Genomic DNA, 17397 nt, shown 5'->3' with positions numbered 1-17397 from the left:
TCCCTCCCCGTTCTGGCAGTCTGTGATTTGGTGGTTGGTAGTGCCTGCCTCTTGGACAGGCCCTTTATAAATGCTTAGACTTTGGAGATTTTGAGGAAAAAGCACCTGGTTGAGAGTGTAGCTATTTCCATAAACCTCCACTCCCTGACAGAGGGGATGGGGAAGGAGACAGGAAACGGGAGGAGGAGGTACCCTCCCCTCTGATTACAACCAGCCCACTCCAGAGCCAGCCTGGGTCTCCCCTTCAGGCCCCCAGTTGGTGCATTCACTTTGGCATTGTGCACCTGTAGCACACCCACACACGAATGTACACACCACACCCCAGTCCCCCTCCCATACACACACACATGCGCACGCACACACACACACACACGCCTGGTGTCTTCCCAGAGTCTACTCAGGATGCAGATGGTGTTCCATCTTCACAATTACCCTCTGCTCCAAGGGGTCTCCTTGGCCCACAGGTTCCCAAGACCCAGCCCCAGGCTTGGCACATGCTGGCATTCCCAGGCTTTTGAGAAGAGGGTGACAGAACAGGGCACTCACCAGAGACAGGTGGTACAGAGTGTAGGATTATGTTCATATAAGGCTTTGGTACAGCACCGGTTAAATGTTCTTATCATTTGACTTCTAAGTTATCTCTTAGAAGAAAAAAAAAGCTTACTGAAAAAATAGTGTTTTTATTTACTTTTGAGTTACATACCTGAAGTTCAAAAAGTAAGCCTCTAGTTGCCATTCAGATTCACACTCAAAGGTGTTCTGTGTGCAGCTGTACAATTTGTTGATTTGTCTTTAATAGTTAACCAAAGTCAGCCAACCAGTACCATGAAGTCAGCTGCCCATGATTACTGACTTTACCCAGTGCATACATACAGAAGAGAGAGAGAACACAAAAGCCACCCCTACGTCTCCCACCCCAAACCCCTAGGGGAAAAATAGAGGACAAAATACAGCAAGATTTAAGGAACCAGTGGGACGAAGGAGGTTCAGTCCAGCTGGCCTCATCAAGAACAGCACCATAAAGCACCCTAGCGCAGTTACGTGGTAGTATCGACATTCAAGAAATGGAAACGAGGTTTGAAGGGTCTTCACGAGAAGACCTGGCATGGATGGGGGAAAACCCCCAAAGAAAGTTGAAGACGGAAAAAGTGTGCCATGAGAGCAGGCACTCCCACCAGCAGGCTGAGTTGTACTCAGATTCCTAGAAGAAATGAGGTGAGAGGCCCCTGGACATCCAGAGGCGCAGAGCAGTTGGGGTCTTGGGAGGTGGCCGCGGGACCCCTCCCGACCCACCCTCAGTGTGTCTACAGACCGCTGGGTGAAATAGGAAAAAGAAATCCACACACATTGCTTCCAGGTGTGCTATGGAAGAATCATACCCAGGGTGATAAAGTATCTTCCGGTGGAAGAGAAAAAGTCGGGGACAAGAGGAACCGGGCGTCACTGACGTGAAGCTGCTATAGTCCCTTCAGGTCAGCGGCTGTGGAAGGAAGGAGCCACTGGTGGGAGCACCACCCCGCCTTGTGCCCCTTCCTCTGGCCCCACAGATGGCAGTTTGGAAATGAAGTCTGAACGAGGCGTTAAGACCTTTGGAGATTGATGTATACAACTTGGCAAGGGGGGCTTTAAACTGCTGTTCTTCCCTAAACCAGCCATTCAGTCTGAAGTCCCAACGATCAAGACCACTGCACAGAGTGTTCCCCCAGGCCCTGGGCACAGAAGAGACCCCCACAGGGCAACATCGGGGCCAGACCCTTCGGGACAGGCAGTGTGCTGCGTGGGTTCTCCTGCTATCCCCCCTACTGTTTGAGGTTGCCCAAAGTGGCTCAGCACAAACACCTACATCAGACAGGAGATACAGGGCCAGAGGGCAGTGGGAACCCCACTTCCCCAAGCTACTGCTTGATGCCCAAGGGGGAAGGATACACCCACGCTGACTTTGGGTGAGGAATATTTAGTGACTCTGTCCACTCCAAACCCTGGTTCCATGAAGCAGACAGAGGTAGCAGAACTAAAACAACTCCACAGACACCCTCAGCACCCACCAAAGGGGAAGAGCACCAGTGTTCGGTGTCCCTCCCACCATGCGGGCACCAAGGCACAGGCACAGCCTATGGGGTGGCCTCAAAGACCTAGTCAGCACACTCATCCCACCAACCTGTCCTGTTAACAGAGGTTCAAAGGCAGATGCTGTTCCTCTACATATAATCAGATCTCCATCATCCGTTGGCCTCACGTGCCTTTGTGAAAGGCCGGCTCCGCAGAGAAATTGGAGGTCTTGGCTGGGCTACCTACCCTTTCCCACCTTCCTGAGGCTCAGGGTAGAGATAAACTTTACAACCCCTCCAAGCTCTAACGTCTCAAGGTAGGGCTATGTCACTTGTCTTCCCTTTTCTTCCCGTAACTGACTCCAGTTAGAGGTAGAGGGGTGGGATGGGAAGGCTGAGGGCAGTGACTCCTTGGTGTGAAGGACCATACCTTAGGTGTCATGTGAAAAGAAGCAGTTTCAGAGTAGCCCCAGACCCAGTGCAGTACTGTGATGCAGGATACCAGAGGTGGGACACGGTCTGTGAAGAAAGAGAGGATCGCTCCGGGAGCCAAAAGAACGGTAATGAAAGCCCTCTTGTCGTGGAGGTTCAGGCAGGCTGGACAGGACAGAGACTGTGTTGCCCTTCTTGCCCAGCCTCCCTGAAAAGTCTTACAAGGACGTCTGGCTGCATCCTCCCCTGGTCCCCTGAGAAGACTGCAGGGACAACTGGTCACCTGCCAAGCATGGATACGGCCACTGGACCCCATGCTGGAGCTCCCCCAATGCAGACTGGACACAGACCACCATCCTCCAGTGTCCTTGGGAAATGGAAAGCGTCTTGAGCAGGTATGCCAGGGGCTGAAGGACAGGCCTGAGTGAATGCCAGGGCCCCTTAAAGCTAAACTGAGGCACGAGATGGGTCAGGGGTCAGACTCGAGCTGCACCCTCACCCCCTCTTCTCATGGTACTCCAAAAAAAGCAAAAAAAGCCCCACCCATGGCTGAGGCACACGAGCTCCTCTAATGACCGAGTTCCATAAGACAAAACCTCTTGGCCTATGTGACGCCCTGCTTGGGGAGGAGGGGTCAGCATTGGCTCTTCAGTTGACGAGCATGATGCGAGCAGAGACTGCACCCACAGGTGTCTCCTGGCTGCCGGCACCATGCGGCCCTGCACCAGCTTCAAACACATGACCCTTGGCAAGTCAGAGAAAGAGCTAGCACCCAGGGACAACTGTTGAGCCGCGAGGTGTGAGATCCTTGCAGCGTATGTGAGGTCTCGAGTTCTCAGAGAGGTATTCTTCAGGGCACACACTTTCCTGCTCAAATGCTAGTGAGCACCTGTTCCCCCAGAAGCTCCAGCTCTGGGTCAGACTCTACGATACTCTGCTCTGTTCTAGAAGTCCCTGGCCAGGTGCCAGAAGGAGGCTTTGTTAAAATTAAATTTTCATATGTACACATTTCCATCAGAAAGACCCAAGCGACTCTGAACAGAGAATGTCTCAAAAGACAGACGAGGCATGGAGGAAGAATGGGTGGGAGAGAGGGCACCAAGGCATGAGCTAGAACCCAGGCCACCCCAGGTGGTCGTGCTCCAAACATGTCTAAGCACGAGTACAAAAATAAAGCAAACTATGACTGCATATAGATATATAGATATATAGACAAGCTAGCTAGCTAGACTTCATATATATGCGTGTGCCGAAGGCACAACCCCGCTCCTCTCCCCGGCTGCGGTCTGCTGCCCTCCCATCTCCCACTCCCCAGAGGCCCCAGCTCCCAACCACAACTATTGCATTCGGTCCCTGCACCCACCCACCCCCTTACATAAGCTCCCCTCTCTCCTTAAAATAGAACAAATCATATATATTTATATAATTTTATATACAATCTCCATAAAAAATACACTAAAGATGGCATATTACTATTTCACCCTCCTACCAAATTAGGAGTTGCCTCGCAAAGAAAAGAGTCAACCAAAAAGAGGGTCTGCTAGGCCTGAGGCTACTCAGGCAAATTAGTGTGTCCCTACAAATCTTTTGTATACACACACAGCACACCCAAATGCATACCACAAACATACCACACACACACACACACACACACACACACCACACCACAAACGCACCACACACACCACCCTCACAAATGCACACGACATACCACACACATAGGCACCATACATACAGAATACACCACACACACACACACACACACACACACACTCTTACTTCCTGAGCCCAGGAAAGGAACATGGACAAGATAGCCCCCTGGGGCTGGAGGCCACAGAGCCAGTCTGGTGACTGCAGAGGGCCACGTGAGACAGCCCCACCTCTCTGCCCCAGCCAGGACACTGTCTGCTCACAACAGACCCTTCAGGTTCTCAGCAGGTAATAGAAATTTCCGATGAAAGTGATGGACAGTTTCCCTTCAAAGGACTGCAGGACGGCTATAAGGACATCTGTCCCCATGCCAGAAACAAGATCTCTTAGATGCTGTAAGCCAAGAGGGGGCAAAAAGTCTCTCAGCCCTCATCACCAACACAAGGAGTCGGCATCGGCCCCTTCCCTCCACACGTGTGGAAACCCCACACACCATCAGAAGCATACTCACAGGGCTTCTAAGGCGGAAAGTGGAAACCACCCGCCATGAGCCCAACCCTTCTCCCCTCTCAGATTCCCTTCCCTACCCAACCAACTCCCCGTCGCAAACCATCCACGAGGTCAGGATCCCTTGAGCCATGAAGAAGTGGGATGGGAAGGAAACGAGGTAACTGGTATGTACCTGGGGCGGAAGGGAGACCGTGGCCTGGTTCTAAAATAAACCCAGAGAATCCAGTGCCAGGGAGAGACTGGTAGGACTGGTGGAGCATATTTCTTCAAGATTCAAGAGGCCCAGCAGCTGTTTGTGTCACCATCAAGGGGGCTGGGACAGATGGCAACGGCCCAGGCCAGGGGCTGAGAACTTGCAGCACTTCTCCCTACCACCCGGCCCAGCTCTCCCCACCAGCGATCCAGAGTGGACACTGTTTCCTCACTGCTTCAGATCCACCAAGGAAGACTGGCCCAGTGATGTCATTAATGGCTACTGTCTACCGAGGATTCAGCAGTCCAGATGTGCCGCTTGTCTGGAAGGGACAGGCGCCAGCAGGGCTGTCTGCACAGCCGCCTCACTCTACCTCGTCCTACACAGACACCCCGGGGTATGGGACTGTCTAGGGATCAGACTCAACCTATTTATTCTTCCAGCTTAGAATGGGTCATGAAAACACTTCTACCCTCTCAGTAACCCAACATGCAAAACAGTACATTTGCTTATGGAAGCACTGATGAGAGCCCCAGAAGTAAAGCACTGGACCAAGGTGGACTCACTGCTGGTCAGTGGGGTGGTGGTGGACACCCCAACCAAACTCCCAGTTGCTGAAAGCAACTCTTCTCAGAGCAGCAGTGCAGCCCCAGGGGGCTCCAAGCTCCAGCCTCCCTTTATGTGGAAAAGAAAGAGCTGATCGAGGATGCCCACTTCCTTGAGGGAGCCCCTAGGAGCCTACCCACCTCTGCCCCCCTGCTGCTCCCCAACAATCCCTGCCCCCCAAAGCTCCATCACATGCAAGCAAAGCAAGCCCCAGATTAGCCACTAGCTTTTCTTTCCCTATGTTTCTCTATATGGTAATCAAATGTACTTTATGTACAGTTCTTCCCCAGCCCACCCCCAATCCCCTAAAAGGCTTTTTCTAACAAAACTGGAAGTAACAGCTCTAGCTGTGCACACTTGGGCCCTGAATTCTAATCCTGGAGAGTGACAAGGTCGCCCTGTTGCTCTCTGAAGTCTGCCTCCTCCCTGAGGCTATTTTGTCAACCTTGGAAAAAAAAAAAAAAAAGCCTAGTCAGGAAATTTCACATCTGATCCTACCAGGTTTCCTCTGTATGAAAAGGGCACAGGGAAACAGCTGAAATCAGTTTAACCCCAAATATTTTAGATACCAAATCAAAAAGAGACAGCACTGAAAAATAGAAAAGGTGACTCCAGTCCACCCTACTTGAGACGCCCCCATGCACAGGATCATGGGCCTTCTCAAAGGCAGGGCAGACCCTGCCCGCCCATCGTCCCCCTTTCAGACCCATGTCTGGGGAAAGTTGAGAGAGACAGGCTGAGGGCTTGTGGACAGAGATCACCAAGTGCTGGGCTGCGTCCATACTCAACTCCATTGACGCCGCCAGCAAATCGAGAAAAGGCCCCACCTTCTCCTTATTGCGTGCTTTCCCCCAAACAGCTGCAGCCTCAGGCTCCCTCTGGCAGCACTTCAGCCTTTCCCTGGTCTTCAAGTCACCTAACCCAAAACAGTGCAGCCTCCAGGCACGATGCAGGAGGAAGGGTAGGCTACTTCTAGGCCAGGTTACCGGATGGGCCGAGGGGCAGTCTGAGGAACACCTGATCTCCCGCGGACTGGGGCCTGAAAGTTGGAGGAAGCTTCAGAGTCATCCCTGAACTTGGTGACGGGCAGAGCGCAAAGGGCATCTGGCCCTTAGGCATGGCTGCACCCCCATGCACATACATTCACACCTGCACATGCCCAGGACTGAAGCGTGTGCCTGTAACAGCCCTGTCTCCACCTCATGGACAGAGTGGACTGTATCCTGCTGATTTCCATCACAGTCCTTACAGGAAGTGCTGAACCAGCTCCCTGGGGTGCAGGAAGGCCCGCGTCCACATTCACTGTCACAAGAAGGAAGCCCTCTTGGGAGGAGTAATGAGTCCAAAGCTATTGAGAGATAGGTCGTCCTGGTGCCCTTCCCCAGTCCTGGGGACACCCAGCACAGCTGACACCCAGCGGCCGGCAAAAAGCACAACTCCAACCACTTGGTCCTCTGTGCTGAGGTACCAGGCCTGGCCGGGGGAAGGCAGGCAGGCAGGCAGGAGTCAGCACCGTTATTACCGCTGGCGACGGCGCACGGCAGGGCCCTGAACGCCATCCCCTCTGTATCCTCTCCTGTTGTAACCTCAGAGCCTACAGTCCCAGCACAGGGCTCAGGCATGGCAGCCTAGCTCACCCTGAAGACACACAGCCCTGATGTTGCACGCACGGTCCACCAGGACCTGCTCCACTCAAGAAACAGCCACCATGAGAGTACAGACGAAGGCCACAACTGACCCCTGGGCCCGGTAGAGGTGCCCGTGAGCCCCCTGCTGGGCACAGTGGCAGAGGTAGTGCTGCCTCGGGGAGGAAGCAGAGTCGCTGCTTCGCTGGAGCCACCGCCTGGGTGGGGCTTGGACACAGTGCCCAGCGAAGTACATTGGCCAGAAGGGGCAGGTTCCACCAGGTCAGTGGTGGGCAGTGGACGAGGCACAGCCACGAACACTGCTCCTGCCACTTCTTTCTCCACGATGGTCACGTTTGGAGAGAAACTGTAGTTGTGTGACATGCGAGGCAGAGCCCCAAGGGTGGACTGGGTCCCCACTCACCTGGCGTGAGAAGGAAGCACTGGGCTGAGGATTCACCCCTAGGATGGACGCTCCCACATTTGGGTTAGCTTGCCAAGGTCCCCAGACTGAGAGCCAGAGAAGTGTCCAGTGCTGTGACGGAGCCAATATCCAGGCAGGTAACTGGGGACAGGGGCTGTCCCCAAACCCACCAAGACAGCAGCACCAAGAAGGAGGTACTTGCAGGAACCTGATCGCCACCATGATTCTCGGGTGGCCAGAAGGGCAGACTCTGGCACAAGAGGAGGAGAAAGAGGCCAGATGCACCCTAGCCACACACAGGCCTTCTGCCCACCGAGGGCAGTACCACACTGCACACACACGAGAGACAGAGATCTCTCCTGTCGCCATCAGACCACCTCACAGAGGCTTCTGGGTGCTAAGAGTCTGAGTTAGGAAGATAACTCGACAGAGAAAGGATGGACCCCAGCTCCCACCTCCCACTCCTTCCACCTTCAACCCCAGGCCTCAGCCAGTTCTATACAAACAGCCCTGGGGGAAGAGGGGGCCCGGAGCACTCCCAGAACCCAGTTTCCAGGCCCCCAGCTTTATCTGATCCCATCGTGTGGGAGTTCAGGTCTGCAGGGGGCACATGGGGAGCACGGAGAGGAGTGTGGGCGGGCTCCCCACACGTGGCAATTAATCAATCTGGGGAATTAGCTCCCACAAAAGGAGAGGAGGAATCCAATCAGAGCTTTGGAACAGCGCTCCGGAGGGCATGGGATATAAATAGAGCCGCAGCGCTGGGTGCTCGGCACAGATGGCTCTGGAGCGGGAGGCCCCCGGCCACAGGGCTCTGGGCCCGGCTGGACCCAAGGGGCTAATGAGGAGCTCCAGTCTGGGCACAGGGCCACCCCCGGCCCCGCTGCTAAGCAGCTTCACTTCCGAGCCAGACCACGAAAGCAAGAGAGATGCCCGCCTGGCCACCCACCAGACACCCTTCTCTGCCCAGGACCAAGAAATGGAGGTGGTGTTTAGCTCCATGGTAACGGACTGTTGAGCCCCCAGAACGGGCAGCAGTCACCGTGGCAAGCCCTCACTCTGCCCGGGATGCGATGAGGTCAAGACAAACGGGGGACCCAGCTGAGAAGGCATGTACCCCATTTCAGTGGGACTCATTCCCGAGACAGACACCAGGGCCCCCGCTAGCTCCCGCCAGTCCTCCTTGCCCAGCCCACACGCCAGCTGCCCTCTCCCTCCTTCCCCTGACCACAGAAGTGAGCATTTGCTCCCACATACATATATATACATAGAGAAACCCACAAACTACACACATACACATTTGCATCTATAGCTATATATATGTGGAGTCTGGAAGACGGCGGAGTCCAGCCCTCTTTCAGGACTCGAGAAACTGAACAGAAGCAGAGCACAGCGCGAGCCCCTGCTTCCTCTTTCACTCCACTGATATCTGAGGAGGTGGAGAAATCCACCTAGTGAAGCGGGGAGAGGGGGGGAGGAGGCAGTCTCCCCCTGTCCCCAGTTCACTGCCCAAACTCCACCCACAGCCATGGCGGCCAGCGAGCCCTCTGCCCTCTCTCCCGGACACGAGGCCAGCAGGCCGGGAGGCGGAGAGGAGGCCCACTCAGGCCAGAGGGAGAACAAGTGGAGCCAGGGTCTGAGCAGCCCTGGAAGCCAACAGCTGGACCACCGCTCCCCTGGAAGGGGAGGACGAAGCCCCACACACCCATCACCCCGTGCCTGCCCTTGCCCCTCAGCCAGCAGCCTCACTCAGGGGACACTTAAGTGGCAGCATCACAGCAGAGTGGCGTGGCCGGGGTCGTCGTGCTCCACGCTACTGAGTATTGCCTTCTGGTCTTCCGGGAGCTGGCGGTGGCACAAGTCCGACAGACGGGCGAAGGGGTCGGGCCGGGAATGTCTCTTCTTCCTCCGGAGGCAGACAGCTTCGTCGGGCCACAGGACCTGAGAGTTTGGAAGGTGCTGAGCCTGGGAGGCAGAACCATCTAGGGAGGGGAGCAAGTGCAACACAAGACAAGAAAGGAAGAGAGTATGGTGAGAGTGAGAAGCCAGCGATGCACCCCCGCTGCCCCCTGCAGGGCATGCTGCCTGGCCCCCAGGGCCACATGCTGGAGCCACCAACCTGCCCAGAGACCAGAGCAGAAAGTGCAACAGAGAAGACAGAGCCCCAGCCACCCCAAGTGCTGCTCTAGTGGGAGCCGGAAAGCAGGGTGGGCATGGCTGCACCTCCTGCAGACTCAGATCTAGTCAAGCAACATCTCTCATCTTGTATTTAATATTGAATATATTCAGTAACTTTTATCTAATTTTTTTTCTATTTTTTTAAAGAAATACTTACCCATCTCTCTCAGTGCCTCCTGGGTACCAGGCCATCATTCTAGGCACAGGGTTGGGACTCAGCACACTTTCCCCCCACCCACTCCCACAAGCAAGGGTGGATGTCTCAAAAGATTTTACTTGTCCATATCACAGTCAGGTCTGGCCCACCCTGGACTGCCAGGCCATCCCTCTGCTGCATGGTGCTTCTGGGGACACAGAGGTGAAGCCCTCTCGTTCTAGAAGATGATACTTCAACGTGGGGATGGGGAGGAAGAGATAATAGAGATTTAAAAACTACAACTGAAAACCTTTCAGATGCTGCAAGTGCTACCAAGAAAGGTGGCACAGAACCCTGAGAAAGAAAATCTGGGGTGCTGCTTCTGCCCTGAAGGAGCAACGCCGAGGCGAGTCTCGCATTACGAACCTTCCACAGGCCTAGGGGAGAAGTGTTCCCACAGTGTGATGGCCCCAAGCAAGGGGCGAACGCGACATGGGCTGGAGACAGAAGGGGGGCCGCCACACTAATGCAGAGGGAGCAGAGGCGGTGAGGCGGGAGGGCAGGCAGAAGCCTGTTCTGGTTGCAGGGGGACCTTCCGGAGGTTTTAGCCAGAAGTATGTGTGTACGTGTGCTGCACGTGTGTGTGAGCACACTCACGGGACTCTCTAAAACCACTCTGGCCGCTGTGTGTCGAATACACTGCAGGAGCCAGGACAGAGGCTGCAGGACCAGATAGAAGGCTGTGTTCTGGTCCAGGGGAGAGATGGGAATGACTCAGAACTCAACTTTAGCATCTGAGACAGAGATAAGTGGCCGGATATAGTGTGTGTTTTAAAAGTTGAGTCAACAGGGGACTTTCCTGTTGTTAACACTTTGTCTTTCAGTGCAGGGGGCTGCGGGTTCAATCCCTGGCTGGGGAGCTAAGACCCAACATGCCTTGTGGGCAAAAAAATCCCCAAAAACATAGAAACAATGTCACAAATTCCATAAAGACTCGAAAAATGATCCATATCAAAAAAATCTTTAAAAAACAAAGCGGAGTCAACAGACCTCACCAGATGGACCAGATGTGAGAAGAGGATGGGAATCAAGGAGGCTGAGCAACCAGGCAGGGAGGAGAGACTTTTATGAGACTGGGCAAGAACCGGAAGAAGCAGACATGGAAGATTATCCATAACTATTTTAGACAGAACACCCAGAGGCATGGGCAGCAGGTACCCAGAAATATGAGACCAGCTCACAGACAAGGGCTGGGCTAAAGACAGAGCTTTGTGGAGCTGTGAACACATGACAGCGGACAGGACCACTTAAACAAAAAAAGAGAACACAGGCATCTCATGGGACTTTTTTTTTTTTTTTTTTTTTGCCAAAAAACAAAACACAGATGATAGATAAATAATATATAGGTAGATAGAATGGGCTTAAATGGGTTGAAAATTCAGCTTTGGACTCTTCTCTCCCAAAATCTAAAAAAATGTGTCTTCTTTCTCTAAACTTCAGTATCCTCAGCTATAAACTAATAGGATAATGGTACCACCCAAAGGCCAAGTGAGAACTGAGAGCTCACTGCATCCCAGAAACGCAAGGGCCTCAGTGTCTCATTCTCCCATATGGAAGGCTCTCTGCGGTAGATAAGAAAGACCAGCAAAGAAGCCGTGCAGTAGCCTTCTCAGACAGCCTGTCACAGCACTCCAAAAACCACTGGTAGAATGAGAGCATGTGATAAATAGTAAGGAGTTTTCTAAGTCTGAAATAAGGCTGAACTATTTTTGCAGTTTCTTAGAAGCTATGTACAACTGCTGGGTAAACAGCATCCATTTCAGCAGAGATGTCCTTTCTATGAAATAAGACAGTTTCACTCTAACTCATGGAGAGAAGTCTGCCCCGCCCTCAGACACTGAGTCCATGCCACAGGGACCCCTTAACACTGAGGTTCAGTTGCTCAGTCGTGTCCGACTCTTTGTGACCCCATGGACTGCAGCACGCCAGGCCTCCCTGTCTATCACCAACTCCCGGAGTCTACTCAAACTTATGTTCATTGAGTAGCAGATGCTATCTAACCAACTCATCCTCTGTTGTTCCCTTCTCCTCCCGCCTTCAATCTTTCCCAGCAACAGGGTCTTTTCAAATGAGTCAGTTCTTCACATCAGGTGGCCAAAGTATTGGAGTTTCAGCTTCAGCATCAGTCCTTCCAATGAATATTCAGGACTGACTTCCTTTAAGATTAACACTGAGTATGCTATGCTATGCTATGCTAAGTCACTTCAGTCGTGTCCGACTCTGTGTGACCCCATAGACGGCAGCCCACCAGGCTCTGCCGTCCCTGGGATTCTCCAGGCAAGAACACTGGAGTGGGTTGCCATTTCCTTCTCCAATGCATGAAAGTCAAAAGAGAAAGTGAAGTCACTCAGTCGTGTCCGACTCTTAGCGACCCCATGGACTGCAGCCTTCCAGTCTCCTCCATCCATGGGATTTTCCAGGCAAGAGTACTGGAGTGGGGTGCCATTGCCTTCTCCGTAACACTGAGTTGGACCCCAGAATTCCCATGTCCAACCAGAGGCCTGATAAAGAAGAAATACATAAGGAAACAGGGATATGTCCAAGGCATATGGCAGACTGAGGGGAAAAGTACTATTTATACTGTTAAAAAAATATACTAGGACTTCCCCGGTGGTACAGTGGATAGGAACCCACTTGCCAGTGCAGGGAACACAGGTTCGATCTCTGGTCTGGGAAGATCCCACATGCCCTGGGGCAACTGAGCCCGTGTACCACAACTGCTGAGCCCGCGAGCTTAGGGCACGTGCTCCACAAGAGAAGCCACCACAACGAGAAGCCCACACACCACAACAAAGAGTAGCCCTGCTCACCACAACCAGAGAGCCCACACAAAGCAACACAGACCCAGGGCAGCCACGAATATTTTTTAAAATACACTAAAACAATGCCATGTATTTTCTAAAGGCGTACGCACAAAAGGGTTCTGAACACACGTGCCCCCAAGAAGGATGGTCCCTAGGTTGGATGAAACAACATTGGGAGGACAATCAGATTTTAACCTTATTTTTCTCCTTTTTTGACATGAAAACTCTATTTGTATATCACTTTGCAATTAGCACTAGAGAAAGGCAAAGAAGAAGACACACTAGAGGAGCTGACTTTGCAGAGAACCCAGAGCTGGGATCTGTAAAGGCAGGTCGGAGTGGGGAGCGAGGGATGGCGCGCCGCTCCACATTTACCGGATCGTTTCTTTGACTTCGAGGAGCCCTTGGATGACTTTTTGGGCTTCTTTATCCGTTGGTACTTCAGAGCCTCCAGCCTCTCAGGTGCAGCAGCATTCCCGGGTGCAGGCGGATGTGTCCTGGAAGGGACAATTGGAGAGGCACAGGTAAGCTCACAGACGAGGGAGCTTTGGAGGAGGAGCTGGAGAAAGCCAAGCAGCTGCCCTGGAGAAGACACCTGCCTCCCTGCTGCTCCTGGAAGAGAGAGTCCCAGTGGAGAGCTCCTGCAGCGGGAGGCCCATCTGCCGGGCCACCAGAGACCTGGGAGAGGGAGAGAGACAGGCTTTAATGGTGAACCCGTCATGCGGCCCCCAAGCTGGGGAAGGCAGCGTGGAGAAGAAAGCAGCTTCCGTGTCTTAAGTTCTTGGACCATCACAGTCAAGACCTTTAAGTGAAAAGTACAGGGGCAGATTAAAGGGGTTGGGGGGAGAGCAACCCCACCCCTGACTGTCCCCCCCGCCCCCCAGGAAAGATAGTCCCGGCCAGACAGGGCCCTAGTGTCCTGTGAGATCAGCCGCTCCTTTGCCAAGAGTCAGGCAGAACCCTGCAGCCAACAGCAGCAAATGGCTGTCATCCACCCACATTTCGGCAGCAGACAGGGCTCAGACTCCATGGTCACATGAGAGAGCAGACGAGCGCAGACGTGGATTATGACGGTCAGTGTCCATATCGGGCAGTCTGGCAAAGCCCGGGACACCTGCAGCGAGTGTCTCCACGGTTTAAGATACAGAGAAACCAAGGTTGTTGGGAGAGGAGACCTGTGTCGGAGTCTCATCCTGCCCCAACTGAAGAGTGGAGGTAGCAGCTCACCTAACAGAGTGCCTGTGCAATTAGGTCAAAGGCGACACCCAGAGCCCATGCCGCCAAGATGACAGAGAGCTCGAAGAGAGCTGAGAAGGTGGGCTGTGACGATCTGCACTCACTGGAGAGAAGAGTTCAAGAAAATCTAGAAGATCGTTGCCATTTCTTCTCAGAGGAAGCCAAACTTGGAGCGTGAGGAGTAAAGGGGGAAAGAGAGACATGGGTTGCTCTTTCTTTCCAGCCTGTGATGCTATCGGCACGCCATCAGGGAATCAGGGCCACCCTAAGCCCTGGAGTCTTGGGGGGAGTCACTTTCCCCATCTCCCTCCCCACAGCTCACTCTTCCATCTCCATTCCAATCAGTGCTTGGTAAATCCTGATTGAAGGAAGGAGGACAGCCAAACCTGTGAGGGGAAAAGAAGTCCCCAGCGGTGAGCAAGCAATCTAAGGTTAAAAAAAAAAAGAGGGGCGGGAAGACCACAGCTTCATCTCCCCAACATCAGGGATCTTTGTAGGGACAAAGCAGAAAACACGCAGGCTAATTGTAGACGAGCCTCTGGTTCCTGGGGCTTCTTGATCCAGCTGACAGTAAGGCAACCTGCATCTTCTGTGATAGATGCCATCCTCCCATGGCCTTTCCACAGATACAGTGCAGGGAAGCTCCTCCCAAGTCCAGGTCAGAGACAGCATCTCAATTCTCATCAGCCCCCTCGAAACACAGAGCTAAGAGCCCCACTACACGCATGCACGGCCTCAGAGAGAAGTAGGCCAGCTCACCATCAGAGGTCTGGTCTTCACCCAGAGACCCAACTGCCAGCTCCCCCTTCGTTCCTCTTTCACAGACACTGCAGTCTACCCCTGGAGGCCCTACACGGCAGCAGCTGGAAGGAAATCTGGAAGCAGACCGAGAATGCAGATGGCCAGGCCACAAGGGAGCGTGACTCCCTGGAGCTGATGCGGTGGGCTCACCCCACTCATCCTGGACTAAGGCTTCCCAGTGCTGCCTGGAAGGAAAGAGACATGAACACACGGCTTGGGTCATCCGCTTGCTGGTGCTGGCCGGCCTTTTCCAGGGGCAGACAAGTGAGCGGCATACCATCTGAGGAGGCGAGTGACAAGCCAGCAGGCCAGGGGCCAGTGTGCAAACAACACAATGCAGAGTGACCCACTGGGCATGAGAGAAACAGGTACAGGATGCCCCCCAAAACTGCAAGGGATTCTCCAGGCAGCTAAGGCTTCCAGGGTCAGTATCATCATCACTGTCATCATTGCTCTCATCATACAGAACTTGTTCACCACTCATCATGCCAGGCACTGATCTATGCTCTCTGCAGGAACTCCCCTGAACCCTGACAGCATCCCTAAGGGGCAAACATGAGACAGACCCCATTTTTCAGATGGAGAAACTGTTAAGAGCTTATGCCGTTTGTCTCATAATCCAGTTGTCAACACGACACAGCCAAGACTCTCAACGTCCCGTAAGCTGTGTGCACAGCTTCTTCCTGATGGAAACAGGCACAAGCCCCACGGGAGGAGGACACTGCTCTCACCCCGCAGCCCCACCATGCCCCGAGCAGTCAGCCTGCCCTGGACATCCACACTGCCACCGTCTTGGACATTCACCCCATCGGTGGAAGAACCAGAGAAGACAGCCTGGGTAGGGAAGCTGGCTCAGGTGTGCCCTCAACAAGGATTCCCAAAAGGAAGAAATAAGCCACTGGGAGGTGGACGCAGGGGGAGCCAGTTTTCCTTATGAAGCAACCAAGCTCCAGCCCTTCCAGGACACCTGCTGTCCACCTGTTCCTGCATTTGGCTCGGTGTTCAGACTCTGACACACAACAGGAAAAGCCCCGAGGCACTGGGCTGCTTGCCCATACAGGAGGCAGAGATAAAAAGGCAGGGTCTGGAAGGACGGGGGTGTGGAGAGGGGGTCACAGTGGGCCTTCATATTCAGTTAATTAGGCAGAAAAGTCACACGAAGCATCCCAGCAGGCTGGAAGCCAACTGCCTGCTTCTCTGGAAAGGGGGACCCTATCCCCTGTCCAGGCTAAGCCCCTGGGGGACTTCTGGGCAATGCACTTTGATGCCCAGGAGCTCAGACAGGGAGGTGAAGCCAGAACTCTCTTTCCATTCAGCCCCAGTCCTTCCAGAACACACAGAGTCATCAAACTTGGACCCCTCCCTCAAAAAGCACGAGCATTACTGGAAGGTGAGGCCTCAAAGCCAGGCATCCCTGGTGAACTCCAAGTCTATGTCTCCACAGTGTTTCTCTGTGGTTCAGACCTACCAAAGATGGCCTGAAATATACCTTAACGCTTTTTGACTCTTACTCATTATAAAATTCATGCAAAACCCAAATCAGTCACAGTCCCAGAGACCTCTCAGCTGCTTTTGCTGTGCCCACCCGGAGCAGTGGAGGGAAGACACAGCTCAGCTCAGAAAGGCAAGCCGCAGTGCAGGATGGCTGAGACCCCAGGCCTCTCCTGCCCAAGAATGGTCACCCTCCTGGCAACGGCAAAGCAGAAGGGAAAGAGTGTGGCCTTCCTTTCCTGAGTGCACACTCTGCCTGTCTGTCTATGGGACTGGGGAGGAGACCAAGCAAACCCACTCCCATCCACGGGGTGGCCAGGGCATGGGTGAACCTGCCTTCCATCGTAGCACAGCCACCAGGACTCTGCAGAGGGGCGCCCTCCCACTGTGCCCACCGACGGCCCCTCCAGTGGGCCAAGTGTGTGGCCTCCCAACTTAGGACAGGCTTTTACCAACAGGGCCGCATTCCCCGGGTTCACCCAGTACAAGGGTCCCCAACACACTCCGACACGCCTGCCTCATGGAGGCCATGGTCAGCATGAACAGGAAAGGGAACCTGAGAGAATGGGAGGCCCAGGCGGCTGCTGGTGTTCAGACAGGGAGCTGAAAGCCCTGGCCACTAACAGGCCGAGTCCTCCCAGAGACCACCCACCACTGCCTGCTCTGAGAAGGGAGCTGGAGGAGGAGGAAAAGGAGAGGAGGAGCGGCCCAGGACGGCTGTGGGCTGGGAGCAGGGAGTGGGGACAGAGCAAGAACGCACGTAGACGAGACGAGTCACACCTTCTCCAACAGACCCAGGGGGACACACGCAAAGGGGGCAAGACGGCAGCGTCCATGGGGGAGCCCGGCGCCTGCGGGGGCCCCCCGGCCTCTGCCCGAGCTCCTGACAGACAGCGCAGTGAGGGCCTGACTCTCGAGGCCGAGGAGCCGGCCAGGCCAGGCAGAAACCCAGCAGCTCCCACCTCATGACCCTGGATTCTGGGTTTGTCACAACAGTGAGGGGACACTCAGCCTGCAGGTGTAGGACACCAGAGAGGGGTCACAGAGGAGAAGAGGGCCCGGGCACTTTTCAAGAATGAAGGGGGAGTGCTGGGCCTGGAGTCATCAACTCCTCAGGGGGTCAAACTGGGGTCAGGGAGGAGAGAGGGAAGGTGGAGGGCCAGCCTGTCAGTGTCACTCAGCTGGCCGCTTGCAAGTGCTGTC

The 17397-nt window shown here is 54.1% G+C and overlaps 1 protein-coding gene across 4 annotated transcripts in view; it reads right to left on the bottom strand.

Annotated features, from left to right (window-relative positions):
- Positions 1-664: 664 nt before the first annotated feature.
- Positions 665-17397, bottom strand: part of IGSF9B (immunoglobulin superfamily member 9B) — a 50520-nt gene continuing 33787 nt past the window's right edge. For 2 of the 4 annotated variants that reach the window (XM_061406437.1, XM_061406438.1), the window contains exons 19-20: positions 13042-13163; positions 665-9470 (exon numbers count right to left, since the gene is read on the bottom strand). In XM_061406437.1, the coding sequence (XP_061262421.1) occupies positions 9262-9470; positions 13042-13163 (331 nt within the window). In that variant the 3' untranslated portion in view covers positions 665-9261. Of the gene's footprint in view, positions 9471-13041; positions 13164-17397 lie in introns of those variants that run through there. The other 2 variants (XM_061406439.1, XR_009734556.1) reach the window with 2 other exon arrangements.

This window comes from Bos javanicus, chromosome 29 (genome assembly GCF_032452875.1).
Source record: "Bos javanicus breed banteng chromosome 29, ARS-OSU_banteng_1.0, whole genome shotgun sequence".
In the NCBI taxonomy this organism is placed as follows: Eukaryota; Metazoa; Chordata; class Mammalia; order Artiodactyla; family Bovidae; genus Bos; species Bos javanicus.
Note: the sequence above shows the minus strand (reverse complement) of the source record. Positions and strands in the feature narration are given on the sequence as shown.